The sequence below is a fragment of the Rhipicephalus microplus genome, chromosome 8, assembly GCF_043290135.1.
Source record: "Rhipicephalus microplus isolate Deutch F79 chromosome 8, USDA_Rmic, whole genome shotgun sequence".
Lineage (NCBI taxonomy): Eukaryota > Metazoa > Arthropoda > Arachnida > Ixodida > Ixodidae > Rhipicephalus > Rhipicephalus microplus.
In genome coordinates, this window is record NC_134707.1 from 134,319,702 (window position 1) to 134,339,093 (window position 19,392).

Genomic DNA, 19,392 nt, shown 5'->3' on the forward strand with positions numbered 1-19,392 from the left:
TATATACAAGTTCATTGTATTCATGGCACTGCGGCTCAACGCTCGCTAAACCTTTCTATAGCTAAGGAGGTTACACCTATCGAGTATAACGTAGCAACCTTTCTTGTCAGATAGTGCTCGATGTACATGCCAATGGCTGCTAATGGTGATCGCAGCATGCGCGTTAACTAAAAGCCGAATGCTCCTGTCTCTCATTTTCCATTAGCAGGCATTGACATGTACATTGAGCACTATTCTTTATTGTTCAACAACGCACAGAAGAAGTCTCTCACCGGCACAACCTTGGAGGTCAAAATTTTATACTTGTTACATACTACGGGGGACGAACGGGTGCCGCTGTAAGGAGTTTCGCCCCTAAAAACACTCCGGCATGCGGAATCGAACGTCGTGATTGCGGGGCGTTACCACTGAGCCACCATGGAGTACCTCCTTGAACGTTCAAGGGGCAAGCTATTTTTACATATTACTTACCGCTGGTGGCAAGCATCTCGTAAAGGGGAGAACTATGATGTTTTCAGCATTATCAGCAAGATGGTGCAGTGAGCGCGCGCCGGCTCTCATCTCTCACGCGTACTTCGGCCTGCGTAGAGAATATCAGGGTGTACACTCGATCGCGCACCCTTACCTTGCAGTGGGGTGTATCGTATGTCTTGTAAGTATTCTGTTTTAAATACCGGGCGCACAAACGTCACTGCAATCGTTGCACATCGCCCGTTTGCGAAAAGAGCGTGCTTTTCAGACAGGGTGAAGTAACAACTGAGAAGCGTGTTTGCGTTCTTTTATACTTGTGAGTAAGCTTTGTGCGCCATGTGTACGTGAGAAATGCGGGGCACGTTGGGTTTTGCTTGCCATTCGTTGCTATCGCGTTCATTCCTTCACCTTTGCGTCAAAACAGTGATTTGTTTATTGAGCAGGCAGTTGTCTGATTACTAACTGCGAAGCATTTCTTAGCAAATTTTGGCGAATTCGGGCGCATCTATCTATCTATCTATCTATCTATCTATCTATCTATCTATCTATCTATCTATCTATCTATCTATCTATCTATCTATCTATCTATCTATCTATCTAGCCGTCTACGACTTTTAGCTCTCCTGGCCATTTCAATAGTGGTATCCATACCAAACTTGGTATGGCATAACATGACTGTATGAAGAACATACTTTACTAGTCGCAACATGAAAATCATGACATGTATGTCATGAATGTCATGATTTACAATTCAGGATCCTCCAGCACTTGCACTGCTTTCGTTCACATGGCATTTTACAAAACTGTTAAGGTATGACGTGACTGCATGACGAACCCATGCACCATATCCTCACATGAAAATCATGGCAAGCGCGTCATGTAGCAATATTAACTACATGCCATGCTCATGATGCGCTTGCAGCCGTTTAGCTAGCTTCACCTATACTAATCTTTGTATTACGGGACGTGAATGAATGACGAAGGTATGATACTGGTGCAAACATGATAAACATGAGATCCGTGTAATGTAACAACACGACTACGTGCTACGCTCATGATGCCCTCGCGACCGTTTCACTAGCTTCACATATGCCAAATTTGGTATCACGGGATGCCAATGAATGACGAAGGTATGTGAATGGTTCAAACATGATAATTATGAGATGCGTGTCATGTGAGAACATGACTTATTGGTTATGTCAAGGCCCCAATACATGCAATTCTCATGATGTGCTCATGCAGGAGTGGCGCCTGGCATGACGCGGTGGCGTGACGCGGTGTTCCGACGTGACTTGGTGCACGTGCTCGCCGGGTCGACGCGACGAAATGAACGCCGGCGAGCACGCGCACCGCGTCACGCCACCACGTCACGCCAGGCGCGTGTCCTGCCATATACTCGCGGGTGCGCACCGCGCTACGTTCCTTTGACGCATTCACCTTTGAGCGCGTCCGGCGTCCCTCCATCACGGAAAGAGGAAGACGCAGTGTTGTCTGGGTAACGCATCGGTGCGAAATGCAGCATGTCGCATTTCGCGCCGGTTGCCGTCGAGTCGCGCCGACGGACGCTGGTCGCGCCTGGCGTCAGACTATAGAGTGCTCGCGTTTCGCTAACGTAGCGTCACTGTGCCCAGCGTGCGCGCGCGTCAACGCTACATTGGAGTATAATGGGCCCTTCATGATGCACTAGCGGCCGTTTTGCTAGCTGCACATATACCAAATTTGGTGTTACTTGACGTCAATTAATGACGAAATATATGACTGGTGCAAACATGATAATCCTGACACGCGTGTCATGTGAGAACATGACAACATATGATGCCCATAGCGTTCTAGCAGCCGTTTTGCTAGCTCAACATATACTGAATTTTGTATCACTCGACGTGAATAGATGTCGAAGGTAAACGACAAATCCAAACACGATATTCTAGACGCGGAAGTCATGTACACCATCATTTACCCCCACCTCGGAACGTTATGCTGAATTAAAAGAGACATATCCTCATTTCTTATTCTTAAGAGTAGAAGCTCGGGCTAGCTTGTGCGTAGTCATATTTGCGAGATTGTTTCAGCGCGCGAACAAAGGAAAAATATCAGCGTAGACAGCAAGAGAGCTTATTCGTGCTTCGCATATCACCAATTCACACTGTGCATCAGATCTGCCAATTTTTTAGGTTTCGGTGTTGTTTTCTGTACCTTGCTGAGTTTTTTAGCGTTTTGAATGATCTGAGAAAAACAAAGTCAGACACGACGTTTTCTGCTATCACTGTAATTCTTCCTGTATTAAAAATTTCTGCACTTCTGTAACCACCTATGCGTCCTGCTGAAAAATTCAAAGCATAAAACAAACCCATGCTGATTTTAGAAATGTCATTTATTGTGAAATGGCCAAAAAAAGCCATAAAATTTCTTTTTTTCATCACTCTCATGCTTTAATGTCGAAATTTTAAACATGCGCTTGGAAAGCCGCTTCTGCTTCCATCTCAGTGATAACCTTTGTTTTATACGACTTCAAGGGATTTATAATCAATAAAAATGAAGTGAACGGGTATTTGCCGGCAAGTTTCAATTGGAAAATAAAAGCTTTTTGAAGATTCAAAAGTTTGTACTTTATCTAGTGCCGTTCTCAACTTAAACACTAATCGTGCTTGTTTGTGCAAAGTACACTCACATGTTATTTCCCCGACAACCAGCTTTTTTTTAATTCAAGCAGCTTATTTTTCGTTCGTGGCCCATTAGCACTTCATCAATTTTTACCTTCTTGAAACAGCGCGAAATGTTAGGCGTACTATTAAGATACTAAGATTGTTCGGAGTAAATTAAACAGCAAAGACGCTGACGATCGTCGCTATTACTGATTTTTGCTTTCACTGATTTCATTTTTCTCTTAAATATACTTTTCCTATTTCAAGCACTTCCTCAAGATTTTTTCATGCCGCATTTATCTGCCTCCTGATGACGGAAGAGCCCCACGGAACTTCCTTTGTTGGACGACTCTTCAAGCCACTTGACCAGGGGCGACAAATACTCAGGAAGAAGCTGAACACCTTCAAATCACATCCAGCAGCTACAGAACCCAGTACTGCGACATCTTCTGGTAAGTAGAGGATTATTTCCAGAAAGCAAAATTTTGGACCCGTGAACAAACCAGAACAGTTCTTTATAGACTTTTAGCGACACTTCCACTGCCTGACACGCCTAAAATGTCCTACATATGCATCATAAAAAATGAAATGGGATGCGTCGTCTGGAGCTTTTGGAGGGATAACAAGAGCCGAGCGTTGAGTGAGGTAGTCATGGATGGTATTGAAGGAATCTGCTACACACGTGAATTGTAGGAACAGCGTGAAAAGACAAAAGATCGAAAGAAAAGGAGAATAGGGCTGATGCCTTATTGTGGGCACTCTCATGTTTATCACGTGAAGTTCTCCGTAACTGCTTCGCGAAAAAATGAATATTGATCACTCTACCAGAGTTTGCAGAAAAATGGTACACCGAAGAATTAAAATTTCAAAACAACACGACGGTTTTGTTTCCACACGGAAGCTTTGTTTCCAGTCAGCTAGAAGCGTGTCTTAAACACACCTACTCCATGTTTATAAACAGTGGTAGATGCCGTCGGCATACTGAAGCGTGTGTAGCAACCTGGTGGTGCATGAGCTCAGTTCAGCTCAAAGCTCACCATCAGCCTCCGTGATATTGGGACAACCAGCAGAACAACTGCAAAGCCACCTCCTAGCAAAGCGCGGCAGGGAGCTTTCCGTGCAATTACGCGCGATGCATCCCGACGCGCGTGCGCACGCAACATTTACCAGGTCAGTGTACTTTCATGTTTCCTATTGACAAGACAAGTTTGCGCTAAGATCTGTGCTTACGACGATTTCATCTGTCTTTAGCTGCTCCTAGACGACCGTTGTCTGCCGCATGTGGCTTGAAAGGGGGAAGTGTTTTACGAATGCCTGTGCGGTCGAGAGACGGACCACGCAGGTGATGATGTATTGTACTGTCGTATAATTAATTACACATAAAGCTGGTTACACATACGCTTTATACCCGGCACGTTCGTCCAATGGCTGAGGCCGCTGATACGCAGGCCATGGGATCGAATCCCAGCCGCCGCGGCTGCATTTTCGATGGAGGCGAATACGCTAGAGGCTCGTATGCTTAGATTTTGGGGTACGTTAAGGAAGGCCACGTGGTTGAAATTTTCGGAGCCCTCCACCACGGCATCTCTCCTAAACATATTGCGGTTTTGGGACGGCAAACCCCAACAATCAAGAAGCAGAAAATTTTTTCGTTCTTTAGTGCAGGCGTTCAGCTTCGGTCTGGGTTTTGTGGGGCGTGATGGATGCCAACTATACTCCACGACGACTTTTTGTGACAACAAAGCTGAAGGGACGTTGGTGCAGCTTCTGTACATGTGCTACTATGCCAATCAGTCCACTTTTGTGCGATTTCACTTTTGGTTTTGAAATTCTTCCAACTTGTACCTTTTCCCACGAGCACCATACATTAAATGTAACATTTTTTTCGAAAAGAAATTCAATAAAGTATTCAATTTTTGAAGGAAAAGAATAAAAAGCATAATTGACGCGTTCAGGTTTATTTTACAAGGCACGTCCAAGCAAGAACTGTCTGAATGGAAAACCAACGCAGCGCAAATAAACATTTCTTATATTTCAGTGCATACTGGGTCGGCATCATTGCTTTGCTTCTTTTGGAAAGAGAGAGAGAGAAAACAAATTGGCCCAAAATCTGCTTTTAATCTGCAAATGTCGTCGAAAGACGACAGTCTTGCATGTGGAGAGAGTGAACAAAACATTTATTTGATGTTCTGCGCAAACAAATCGGTTATTGGTATTTCAAAGGCACTCGTTGGAGTGACTCGAGCGTGCAGCGTAGGTGAACGAGCGCATCAAGTCACGTCACACGTGAAACATGAGCGCCATCTGGCAGTTTTATTTGAAAAACAAAGCGCGTGGCCCTGAGACGAGCATGCGTGCCGGTCCCAGAGGTGATAAGGTGTAGAACGCAAAGCGACGGGTAGGTGCCACCACCATGTCATCTTAGCAAAGCGTTGGAAACACTCGCTTCTTTGTGCGAGCTTTGCATGGTCAGTGCCACGTGATAAGCGCTACGGTCCTTAGAATTACTTATGTATGCATTTTACAGTAAAAGACGAACATGCAGAATTTATACGAGTTGTTATGGTGCCTCAGATATGCGCAATAATTGCTTTTTGACTGACGATCGCACACGTGTGAACGCTGATCCTTGAGAAACATTGGTAAGCGCTGCGGATGAGGTCGGCCGTACAGGGTATCAGTTGCTGCTGTTTAGAGTACCCGGTTCGCGGTAACGGTGGACAAACAGACAAATGTACTGGCAGGCAGGCAGACAGACAGACAGACAGACAGACAGACAGACAGACAGACAGACAGGCAGACAGACAGACAGACGGACGGACGGACGGACGGACGGACAGACAGACAGACAGACAGACAGACAGACAGACAGACAGACAGACAGACAGACAGACAGACAGACAGACCAAAGTTTTTGCGTCAAAGGTCCGCAAGAAAGACTACCGTCTTTGAAACTTTATTTGCGCATAACGCGGAGCATTCCAAATGGTCGGGCTCCTATTCCAGGGCTCCGCTGGCTTTATCCATCATCTCTACGCGTTGCACCAGCCAACGCTAGTAAGCCATGGCTGAGCTGGACAGCAAAGCCTCTCATCGTTCCTCTATGTTGTTCATGTTGTGGTGTTCTTCATTGCGATGTACATGTACACTCCCACGTAATACCAAACAGAGTTGGTTTGGCCCCGCACCACGGACATATACATCTGTATGCTGTGGGTTAGAGTGCATGTAGCTTGTGTAAGCTAATGTATGTGTTTGCTTGGATTCTGCGTTATGCCACAAATTCCATTGCTGTGAGGTACTTATGCGGGGCTGGATACAGTTTTTATTGTCCCTCTAATACTGAAGAATTGTATCAAAGTTAGGGTTTAGGGGCGTTGGATCCTCTATTGCAGTGTGCAAGGAAGCTCGGTAATTTGTGAAGCCTTGAGCCGCCTCATCCGCAAACTGGTTCCCGGTGACGCCGTCGTGCCCTGGTGCGCAGATAATGATTTGGGCGTCTTTCATTGGAAAGTCTTCTTAAGCTTTGGACAGAATTTAAAATACCTCCATGTATAATCTACCCTTATCGTAGTTCCAAAATGCAGCCTTTACATCCGTGATTATTGTCAGTGAGGCTTTTCACTCACTGCCCTCCTTTATTGCCAGTGCGATCGCTGTCTCATCCACTTCTGTGATGTAGGCTTGGGCTATGGAGGCACAACTTGTAACGTCTCCTTTTCGGTCTGTGACAACGGCCACCATTTTCTTTGAATTTGTACGATATGGTGCAGCGTCTGTGAATCTCGCCATATTAAAATATTTTGTCTTTGTATTTATGTGTGTGGCTTTTGCTTTATGTCTTCCAGCATGTAGAACTGGATCCATGTTCTTCGGTAGGGGACATATCTTGAACCAGGCTGTGACTGAGCACAACAATTCCTTAGCTCTTCTATGTGCCTGTACTCATTCACCGAGGCTGATTCTCTGAAAAAAATTCTTTACCATTGGGCGGCTGTGGGAGGTGGTTAATCTGGGTGGCTACTTGCGCTTTAGCCAACTCATCAAATGTATTGTGAAATACGAGTTCTATTAGCTTCGCAGTTGAACTGCTTTGTGGTAGTCGCAGAGCCGCTTTTTAAGTCACCCTTATTATTTTGTCTTATTTTTCTTTCTCCTCTTTATTCATGTTATGGCAGGGTAGCTAGTATGTTAGTCTCCTGATGATTAAGCTCTTTACCAAACGAAGCGCGTCTTGCTCTTACAGTGCAGCACGAGTGTTCGTTATTCAAACCATCATACGAACAATTTCTTGAGCTTTTCGTACAAGCAAATTCAGCGTGTGGAGACATCTCTGATTGGACTGCAGCCACATCTCTAGGATTAGAACGGCCGTTTTCTCTGAAATGATATTGCCGTTTAGCTAGATCTCAAAGCGGAGGCTCAGGTCTGTCTCTTATTTTTTTATTTTACTTTTGGAGAGCCGAATGAGTTCTGATTTGTCTGCTGAGCACTGAAGTCCCCTTTCTTTATTGTACACTTTGGTTGTTTTAGCTGCTAGTTGGCACCGCTCTTCTGGTCCTGCCAAGCTACCCTTGATTGTCTATACATTGATGTCATCCGCATTGAAGGAGTGTCGGATGTCTGGAATATCTTCTGAGTTTTTGGCTAGACTAATCATGGTTATGTTAAAAAGCGCAGGCGAGTTCACGGTGCCTTGTGGTGTGCCTTTGCTTGGTGAGTGGAAGACTTTGCATTCGTCTTCTCCTACTTAGATGAGAGCGGTTCTTTTAGGTTGTTTTAGTAAGGAAGCTTTGTACATAATGGTACGTCCTTCGACCGCAGTTTGTCGCTGCTAGGCCATCTAGTATGGCCTTATGGCTTACGTCGTCGGAAGCGCCTTTTATGTCGTTGGCCATAACGATGTTTTTTTCTACTTTCGGAACATTTTTTAGTACTTCTTCCTTTAAAAGCACACGGATGTCCTTATGAAGCGTGGAAACTTGGGAAAGTTTGTAGAAAATAATTGAATGTAGGAACAGCGCAACATAGAAGTAGTTACTTCGTAGTTATGTAAGCGAGAAAGCAAGAAAAAAAAGAGTTCTCTTTTCTGTCCTTGTTTGTTCGCTTTCGTAGTTACGAAGTAACTACTTCTAGATTGCGCTGTTGCTACATTCAGTCAAGTATGTCCTGTGTTGAGTGCTTTGAGCGGACACCAAACATGATGTTTGGCATTAAGTTATTTTATTCTATATGCCGTTGAAGTCTGGCATTCATTATTCTCTAAAACACCTTGCCTAAGCGCGAGGTAAGAGAAATCGCCCTGAGGTTTTCTATTCCCGATTTCTTTCCTTATTTGGATATCATAATTATCACTGCATGCTTCCATTGCTGAGGTATAATGCCATTTGCCCAGTGTTCGTTAATGAAGTTTATAAGCACTGTTATAGCTTCATCATTGATGTTGCGAATCACGGCATTGGTGATTTGATGCGCTTCCAGCCGCTGTGTTGCGTTTCATGTGGACACGTTTGCCACTTTGACCTCAGCATGCGTGAAAGGTGCATCGACCTCTGAGTTTGGGAGCCCAGTGTATTAAGCCTTTTCGGGGGCTGTGATGGTATGGGCGCGGAAACACTTGATATAGATGTCTTAAAGGAGGTCATCTCGTGTGCCTAGACATGTGTGCAATAATCTTCCTAATGATTTTTGTCCTTGGCGTTTAGTTTTCAGAGGGTCAATCATGGCTCTGAGAATATTTTAAGTTTTTGCTGCTCCTAGGGTTTCATTGGGGAAATCGCGGAACTGTTCGCAGTTGGCTGTCGCGAGTTGACTAGCATACTTTTCGGCTCGCTGCGTTATTTCTTTAATTTCGTTTTGAGTTTCTTATTTCGCTTTTGCCTTTTCCATCATTTAAGGAGGTTCCTTCTTGTAGTAAGACGGTAAGTTGGGCCAGTTGGTTAGGATTAATCATGAACTTAAAGCGTAACACCAGAAAAATACAGGACAGGGAAGGAGCAAAAGAGAAAGGAAAGACGGCGTTGACTCACAAACTGTTGTTTATTGAAAAAAAAATGGGGTGAAAAGTATTTATATAGGTACTGGCGGCCTACATCACAACATGCGCAGAATACGAGGTGCATCTAGGTAGCGTTACACACTCAAGGCAAAAAACTAGATTGGCCTAAATAACTGAATTCTTTTTCATGCAGTGTGACAGATGCTTCACTAACACACTTGCTACCTCTAATCTTTGTATGATATGCCTCAGCGATTTCTTTTGTTAGCTGGTTAGGATGCTTGGAGATGATGGTGGTTCTCTAAAAAATGGGATGACAACCACATGACCTGCAATATTCGGGCAGATGAAGTCGTTCGATTCCTTGAAGAGATAACTCATGCTCCCTTAAACCAACATTCACACATCGTTTCGTTTGTCCCACGTAGTCCCTACCACAAGATAATGGGGTTAAATACACAGCTTTTGTTTATGTATGCGATGTACTTGTTTTTTTTTTATTCACAGCGCATCTCTCTTTGGCTTGTTTGCTCCTCAGCGCATTATCAACCATCGGGCAAATGCGACCTACCTTATGTTTGGCGGAAAAAAGAACGTTCACACCATATCTTGAGCCTACGTTTTTCAGCCCATGCGCCAATTTGTGTACATTAGGAAAAACTGCTCTTTTTTTTCCATCAGAATTTTCTTGAGCTCCTCTGTTTCACGAGCTTAAGGCTCCGAACCATCGACTCACACGCAGAAGAAATCACCTTGTCAGGATACCCAGCATCTACTAAGCGTTTTACCTGGTTATGAAAAGCAGTATTCGACACTTGCACGCAGAATTCCTTGAGCGACGCATTTAAGATTGTCTAGCAATCACACTCTTCACAATCTTAGAATGGCCAGACTTGTAGTTTAAGATAGGCTTTCCTGATCTTGGGTCATATTTCCAACACAAATGATTTTTACCAAAGGTTAGCTTTAGGCCAAGAAACTGTAGCTCGTAATCTTTACAGACTTCGTGAGTGAAGGTGAGGTCTATACCATGCTGACTTAACAACATGAGAATGTGATCAATGTCCTTATGGTGAATGTCATTGTGGGAAAAAATTACAAAATCATCGACGTAACGAAAAACAGCACTGAAGCACTTACTAAGGTGACCTTCAAGCTGCCTGTCAATGTAGCCTAAACTTATGTCACTAATAATAGGGGCCACGCTCGACCCTATGCAGACACCAGACTTTTGTACATAAAGATCCCCCCGCCACGACACAAAGTTACTTTCAAGGTAAAATGACAAAAGTTCAAGTAATGATTCTAAAGAAATACTGCAACCATCGATGAAAGATTCTTCATTGTTGTCAAGCACAATGCAGGCTTTTACGCATTTCATAACCTGGCAATGCGGAAGGGAATAGTATAAATTTTCCACGTCGACACTGAAGGCGCTACGTAGGCTCATATAGTTATTTTTGAGGTACTCGCACACAGAATCTGAATTCGGTATGCGGAAAGGGTCAGCAATATTCAGGAGTGCTAGATTCGTTTGCAGAAAACGCGAAGCATCTAACTGCCAGCTGCCTTATTCCAAGACTATAGCCCGGAAAGGCAGCTGGCAGTTTGCGTTTTCTGCTGAAGAACTTAGCGCGCCTGTAACTATAATGGATCCCTTTCACCAGTTTTGCCTTCTCTTGAAAGAGCTTGTCGAACGTTGCTGTTTTTTGTCTCGGGGGGCTATAGATATTAAGTAGGAAGGCGCCCTTTTTCATTGGCTCCCTTTGTAGGTGAATTCTGTTATGAGATGTGGGACATCCATCTATGCTATGGGTTGATGACATATTGCTTTAATTGAGGTATCGACTAATGCAGCAACTTTGAATTCTGCGTCCCCGGTACTATAGGTTTCGTAGCCTGGTAGTTTTGGTTGTGTACGGGCTTCCTGCATCGCTATGATAGCAGGTGGCTGTGAGAAACGAAGAAGAGAACTCTAAGCCGGACATCTGGCTGCATTGAAGATCAAGGATTAAACTGAGTGAGCCAGCGCCCAAGGTTCGTGCTCGTGTTCGCCACCCCTTCTCCCTCATTTATTTGTAACACACTCCCACGGCCAGCAAACAAGCGTACGTTTTGCGAAAGCTTTGAGTGAGTCTGCCAGGAGGTGTTACACAGAGGTGATGAACAGCTTTCGCGATGGCAATGAAACTGTAGAGAAAAGGACGAGCCGCCATGCCCATAGCGAATCCCACCCGTCCACCTTTTCTTTACTTGCTTGCTTCTTCCTAATGATGATATCACCACTCCTTGTCTTATATGTAGGGCTGTGTTTTACTTATATGTGGGGCGGTGTTTCACTACCCGAGCATGTAGCTTTCGCGTGCCCGTAGCTTTGGATGTGCTGAACCACTGTGCGTGAAACAGAGTTTTTGTGAGTGGTGTCACTCCTCCGGCCACTTGCAACACACTTCTCTTTCGATTCACCCTCTCCACCACCGCAAAGCTCGACCGCACGTCAAGTGGAAACACTCTTTGGGCTAGTTTATCTGCGATGAAACTTAGACAGAACCCAACCTTCCTAGCATGCCTTTGCGTTTCAAAGAAAAGTTTACTCGAGAAAAGGTCACAACGAGTTTCGCCTCAAACCGATCTTCTAGCAACCACGTCGACGACCGTTTCAGCTTGGCCAATGGCGTATGCACCACTGCCGCTTCGTATTCCATCGTGGTTTCCCTTAGGAGATGGCCCATAATTTTTAGGGTCGAGCTCCTTAGGGTTGAGCCATGTCCCCGGTCGGCGTGACACGCTAGTACTAGAAGCACAGAGCAGAGGGCGGGGTGGTGCCAACGCTCGCTTGTTGGCGTTAGCCAGCACCTGATCTATAGGGTATAGTCATATCAATCCATTCATCCATCTCTCTTGGCGCGTGCTTGGGTTTGAAAGGAGACCGGTAGGGGAGCGGCTCACTCTCTCTCTTTCGACATCGGCGTTAGTGGAGAGCCCAGCGCGGCTGCACGGCAATGCACTTGATTGGGGCTCTTCAAAATTCTGACTCCTGGGTTGGTTCTGGAGACACGCGCGCTGCCCGCGGGCTCCCCGAAAGCTTCCGCGGCATCCTGTTCTGATAGAAAATGGCGTAGGCTGGCTACGTGCACGCCCAGCGACAACCCGAAGATCGCAAAATCCTACGCTGGGACAGCCAGCGTAAACGTAAACAAACTGTAGCGACATGGCAGCAAACAAAATAATGCGCCTCGTGTATGTTGCCTTTTTCTGCATTCTCCGCTTGGAAATACGTAGCTAAGCTCGCCAAAAAGCTGAAATAATATCCTCGAGCGTACACATTTGGGGTACGACTTCGTACACTCGCACGATCACTCGCCGCATCTGCGAACAAAAAAGCCAGCTGGCGCACGCTGTCTTCAGAACGAATTCAAGGTGAGCTGCCGCGACGGTGACGGCGCGACAAGGTCACGTCTCTTTAGTACATGTATCAGCCACTGCACAACATGAGGCGAAGCCCCATGAAAGTGATCGTGTCCCCAAAAGAGCTTGAAAATATATACTTGCTCAGCTATCGCGTATCATACGTCGCAAACACGCGTTGACCAACTTACGTTTTGGTCCAAAGTTTATATGCGCAGGTATCAGTACCACGAGTGCGCGTCGTATATCAAAACAACATTTGCATGAAATGTTCTCGACCTATTTTTTGAACTTGCCTTGGCCTGTTTTTTCAACCCTAAGTGGCACTTAACGAATGTCATGTATATCAGCTTCGATTCGACCTACTAGGCTATAGTACGTACTGCGTGGCATTATTACGCAGAGGTGAAAACACACAAAGCCAACGATGAAATGGGCCACGAAAGGATTATACATTTCTGATTTTATTCTCCCTTTTTTTTCTCGCGCCGTATCGTATAATATCATACCACATATGCTGGCTCATGGATAGAAATGGGTTCGCACGCTGTTCGCGACCAGCGAGCATCACCAACAGTCGCGATCAAGGGCCTTCTATCATCATCGAAGATCAATCGAGTAGTCAGGTCAAAGGTTCTACGAGGTTCACGTACGCAAACATACAACGGAGCGAGCTAGTTCAATCACAATCGTCTTCGCTAAGTGCACAGAAAGCAGGCACAGCTTCTCAAACGACTACTACGTAAAAAGAAATTAACTCCAAAAGTTGTCTCCATGCATGCGTACGAACGTGTACTACGTCAATAACTTTAAAGGCATGTGCACGAAGCAGTCAACAGCCAACAGTCACCACGTTGTTCACAGAAGGAAGCTTCACAGGAAACATAACAAATGCGATGAACATTAGCTTCAAACACTCGCCGCCACTCGTAATAGCCTAAACGCGCAAGGTGGAACAGGCTTTAGAAAATAACGTCACACGTAATGACAAGCGAAGACGCAGTCCTCAAGCGCCCACGTTACAATCATCGAGTCCTCACAAAGATGGCACCGAGCGCGCATCGTACCTTTTCGTCGACTGCTAGCCCGAAACCTGCCCAAAACCTTCCAGAAAGCTTCCACGACTAAATGGTCCTGGAAGCGTCTGGCGACCCTCGGGCTCCCCGCGGGTTGCCAGAACGTCCAACCCGAAAAGAACGAACGCCAACCAGAAGTGCGCCGCGGGGGGAACGGAGCAGCTCGAAAAAAAAAACGAGCGTGTTCTGGCTGACTCTAGCAGCCCGCGGGTAGCCAGAAGATGAAAATCGAAGAGCCCCAGTGTTTGTGGAGCCCAGAGCGGCTGCAGCACGGCAGCGCAGACAAGCAAATCCACACTTGCGGGCTCGCGAACCTGCGGCGAAACGGCAGCGCTGGCAAGCCGACCTGGAGCTGAGGGCTCGCGAAGTTGCAGCGGCATGGAAACGTCGACAAGCTGATCCAGAGGTGGCGAGGGCTTGCGCAGCTGCAGCGATACGGCAGTGCTGGCAATGCACGGGGCAAGTTACGGGTAATGATCCCCTGAAGTTTCATCCACTCGTCATTTATCAGTTCTTGGATATGCTGTTGTTTTTTTGTCCTACACGAGAGCCTTGAAAAGGTGGCACTCGCTTCAGTGATTACTTTTGGCTAGAAAATGATGTAGGCGTCCTTAGAGCCAATGACTTACGATGTACATGATTAGTGGTCTCTGCTTGGCCATCGGATGTTTACTGTGTTGAGGGCTCGCTTTGTCTGGTTCAAAGTGAGAGAGAAAGAACAGCTTCATAATTAAATAATAAATTGTCCTGCGTTGTCATAATTCACTTCGTGGATATGCTGCTATTTTTTTTCTACGCGAGAGCCGTCAAGAGGTGGCGCTCGCTTCAGTATATACTTTTGGCTTGAAAACGATGTAGGCGTCGTTAGAGCCATTGACTTAGAAGGTACATGGTTAGTGGTCTCTGCCTGCCCATCGAATGTGTAATGTGTTGGGGGCTCGCTTTGTGTGGTTCCAAATAAGGGAGAAAAAACAGCTTCATAAATAAATAATAAATTGTCCTGCGGTGTTTGCTGCGTGGTTGTTGCTAAAATACGGACAGCGACTGCCCAGAACACTCGCGCCACTCGGCACCGCTCTGCCGACTGCCTGCTGTGCATGGCTACTCACCCGCCATTCATCACCCCTTGGAATATTTTGGTAGCAAAATTGATTCAAAATGTCCAGCATGTGTGTGCCGTCTTCTCCACTAGCGAACGTGAGCTTGAGCTGGTTTCTTCGTTTATTTGAAATGTCTTGGCTCATTATATATTTTGCATCGACTTTCTGAACGGTGATGCTCTGCGTGTATTGCATAGACCTGCCTATTGATCTCTGAACTTCACATTAGCTTCAAGCCATGTTTCACAGTATACTCCAAGTAGTACGTTAAAACTGGTTCGTGTTCTTGCTAGCATTCAATGCCTCTGTAGCCATATCAACAAAGAGACACGAGGTTTTCCTGATTGTGCACTGCATTCTGTACTCGTGAGGTTAATTCGACGCTTTCTCTTTCAGCTTGCCTTCGAAAGTAAATGGAGATTTTCAAGCACGCTCAAGGAAAATGTCAAAGACCTAAGGGAATGTCTACTTACAGCGGTGACATTGGGATCCTGGGCAGACAAATCAAACATAAACGTCAACGTAAACCTGCGGCCATGGTTTGCAAAAGGACCCCGATTTCAGTGGTGAAGAAATTAATTTGTGAGAGGCAAAGTTTCCGAGACAATTTAGGCCATTCCTATTTCTCTAACAATGTTCAGTTTTTAGTCTGGTATGAGGAGATTCAACAGCACGATCGCATGCAAGCTTTCTCGACAAAATCGTTTTCATGAATTTATATTTCTGTACTTTGGGAATTTTTTAATGATATGTTTCATCGAGTACCACCTAATGTCTCATTTCTATCTTTCACACGTTAAACGCGTACACAGTGTTGGCTCGTGCGTTGCGCGTTGTGATGTGAAGAAGCTGGTATGCAGCTAAGAGACCAGCGAAATCTTGAAGCTGGAACCAGGCACGTCACTGAAAAAATTGATTGATTGATATGTGGGGTTTAACGTCCCAAAACCACTATATGATTATGAGAGACGCCGTAGTGAAGGGCTCCGGAAATTTCGACCACCTGCGGTTCTTTAACGTGCACCCAAATCTGAGCACATGGGCCTACAAGTCACTGAAAAAAGTACCGGTGCTTTGTTTATGTGTGTACTACGTGAAGTACCTCACGTATCCGTCTGCCTTTGGCAGTTGCCTGGCTTAGTTCAAGCAATTAGTAAGTGTGCCGGCATCAATAAAATTTCATAGGTGGAAAAAAGAGTGCACGATTTGTTCATGAAGCTACACATCATTTTGTGTTAAGTGCAGAGCAAAGTTCACGTGCTGCTCAGAGCAACAGCAAGAAGGTTATCTATGGCTCATATTTTTAGTTGCTGTTTGTTTTCATCGATTGCTTTTCTACAAAGAGTGATATTTTGCAAATTATATAAACTAAAATACTTCAGTCATATTTAAAATTCTTGCATTGTTTCTATTGAACTCTTCAAAAAATTCTCGATTTGATAGAAAGTGTAAAGGCTCACAGCACTCCACAATAGGTTCCTTACATAATATAGAATTGCTAATCAGAAATAACATTACAACTAGGTTTTCTTGTCCATGTGTGTTGGACAATGCGTTTACAGCTTCGTCATATGTGCGGTGTCACGTGAAATGAGCTATATAATGTGTTGTAACGGTACGCAATAAACAAGAGTTGGAAATTAGCACTCACAAGGTTGTCTGTTTTCCCCTTATTGACTCTATAGCATTTTTTGTTTCATCATGGTTAAGCTGAGCTGCACCAAAGCAATATCATTTTGTCATACACCAACTCAACAAATCAACAGTCCTTGTTCGCTTTTCGAGCATAGTTCAAACACTCAGTAACCATTCTGGGAACATTTTTTCGATGCGAAGCAGCTCTTTGACTAGCCTGCGTAACTCTGTCCGTCCGTGGCAGCGTGCCAACGCGCCGCACTGCACTCCCTTCGCCACTGCTTTTGGGGCGGTGCCAAGTAGATCACGCCTTCCCTTGCAGTGCGCTATGGCGTCACTCTCTCGCTCGCTTGCTACACGCTCAGCGTGTCACCTCTCTTTTGGTTCACTCTCTGCATCGCTCGCAACGTTCTACCACACACCGAGTGAATACTATTTGGGTCGTTTATCTGCGATGGAGAGGACGCCAGAAAGAGAAGCTCCTTCGTTTACCAAACATGCGCCAAAGTGGTATGACCTAACCCAGCCGTCACCGGCATTGCGATGGTTAGCAGCGCTGAACGCGTTCGCGAATGGCGACGCTGCGCCTGCAACACTGAAGCGTGAGCCAGGCAAGCCGAACTCAACCATTGGCAGTGGAAAGCCAATGACACCGAAGAGGTACAAGTCAAGAACACTGATCGCGTTCGAAAGTCAAGATGGCGCGTGGGTAAGGACTGGTCCACGAAGCCAGCAGCAAAGGCGCAGTGCCGTAGACCAGCGACAGGCACCGCCTGCTGGAGAGCTGCCCCAATCACACGGCAAGCTCCTCCGACAAACATGGCTGCCCTTCGGAATGCAGTTGTCGACCGCATCGAACCTATGAAGCGGCCGCCATGCGCTGTGTAGGTCGTATGCTCCGAACTGATGCTTTGTTATGCTTTAGATTGATGTCCTTTAGCTTAGACAACAACGTACTCGAATCAATTTGGCACCGTTTTTAGCAGCATGCTCAAAGAATTGATGTTCTAGGCTTGAACAAGCCTTCCCAAATCTCGGAGGGCATACAGTACACGTTTGCTTGTTATTCGTAGCGCTGGAAAAGCTGGCGCCACTTGTCCGAACGCCTGCTTTGGAGTTGTGATTTTGAATTGCTGTTCGCTTTTCTGAATACTGGACTCGCGTAAATGCTCTATCCACTGCTGGAACGTAGTCTGGGAACAACATGTACGAAATATCATGAAAACCGCTGTCACACCCGTCCCGTTTATTAGGGAGGCGATCGCCGGGCTAATTCCAAGAGCCGATGTATCGACCCACCGAACCGCACCACGAAAGCGTGGACAATTTAGAAGTGGTCCTTTTTGGCGCACCAGCGGACGCCGGCTGTGGTCCAAAGAACAAGTCAGAGCCGAGAGTTGATAAACAAACAAAATTATATTCTCATTAACGGCAGATCAAAACACAATACACACGTATGCACACTCCACAATAGTTACATACAATACGTCACCAATCAAACAACGTACTACACAGTACAATCAGCCACAATTGAAACAACGGACACAGACAACAATACGCACTACAATGCAGTCGCAAGCATTGAACAACCAAGACACTTAAAGACTAAAGAGATATAAAACCTATTCAGTCCAAAGTCCTTGGAACAAAAGTCTGAATGATACTCTTCCGAGAATCACTCACTCAAAGTCCAGCGTTGTTGTCGTTCCGCAGCTCTCGAAGTTTCTCTTCCAGGAAACCTCCCGTCTTCAATTGGCCACTCTTCAAACTTCAACTTCTTCGCCGGAACACGTCGGCTTCACACTCGCAGCGTTTGCCACGGGTCTTCGCTCGATAGCGGTAAACACACGCTCTTGCCTGTAGCTCGAGTCGTCACCCCTCAGGTGGAAATCCTCTTCACCTCCTGCTTCGTCTCTACGGACGAAACCTTCGCCGACTACACGGCGGTATACCCTACGCGCTCTGGCGTTAACTTCCGTCTCCTCCTGCTCTCTTGTCTCGGCGGCTCGATTAAATACCTTCCGCGCCACCTTCTAGAAAGTTCTCCTCATTTCGTCGGCGCGATGCGCAACGAAGGCTGGAGAAGGGCGCGAGACGGTTCGACTGCTCTCCGCGTCGGATGACTCATCTCGGCGTGGCCCCACCTCTTTCGTTCTAGAAAAATCGCGGGCTTGCTCGGCCGCCGTTGTGGGGTGAGGAGGTTCGTCGATGAAGCCACGCTTCTGCGGGGAGAGCGCGCGCCCGGGGAGCCTTGGCCGTTTGTTTTCTTTTTCTTTCCCTTTTTTTTCTTTTGACTTCGCGGCGTTTCTTCCGCGCGTTACCGCAAGAATTTGCGGCGCGCCTATTTTTAGCGCTCGTTCTGTGACACTGCCCCCCACTTTAAGAATATTATCTCATAATATTCAAAACCACACAAACGAGCGCGAACAGTCACCACACACTCTCACAGACTGTAACATAGTCCGTCGCTCTCGTCACGTCACATTCACAATAGATCACTTAATACAATTGTACATTGTAATTCAACTACACAACACGTGAAAACACAACCACAAGCACATGAGTCCAACACTCCACCACACATTCCCAATATACAATGTACAAAGTTCTCTCATTACAACAATGGTCCAATACTATACATCACATCACAGCACAACACTTCGACACTTGTGACACAGGATACCACAACATTAACACAACATAGGGCACTCAACACTGCCAAACACATTCTGCTTTGACCTCAGCACTTATCCTACGTACTTCGAGCAGCGCTTGCGCCCCTTTTTTCGGTGCTCGCTCGATCTCTTCTTGTGCTTCCACGTTGTTTTTCGGCGAGCCCTTTCCAACGACGATATCTGAGGCGTCGTCTCAGCCATCGTTGTCTCTTCCGACACCGTTAACGCGTCATTACATTTGACGGGTCCTGTCTGTTTATTTACCCGCTTGATCATGCCACTACATTTTGCCCGGCTGGCCAACTCCGTCTCCTTTACACTGTCGGTCGGTTGAGGTCGTGCCGACGTAAGACCGGTTGCTCGGCCCGTGAACTTATTCGACACGAT

The 19,392-nt window shown here is 46.0% G+C and overlaps 1 protein-coding gene across 1 annotated transcript in view; it reads left to right on the forward strand.

Moving 5' to 3' along the window:
* Positions 1–3,423: 3,423 nt before the first annotated feature.
* LOC142768378 (peroxidasin homolog) overlaps positions 3,424–19,392 on the forward strand; it is a 104,104-nt gene continuing 88,135 nt past the window's right edge. The window contains exon 1 of the mRNA XM_075870349.1: positions 3,424–3,565. Coding sequence (XP_075726464.1) covers positions 3,424–3,565 — 142 coding nt within the window. The remainder of the gene's footprint in view (positions 3,566–19,392) is intronic.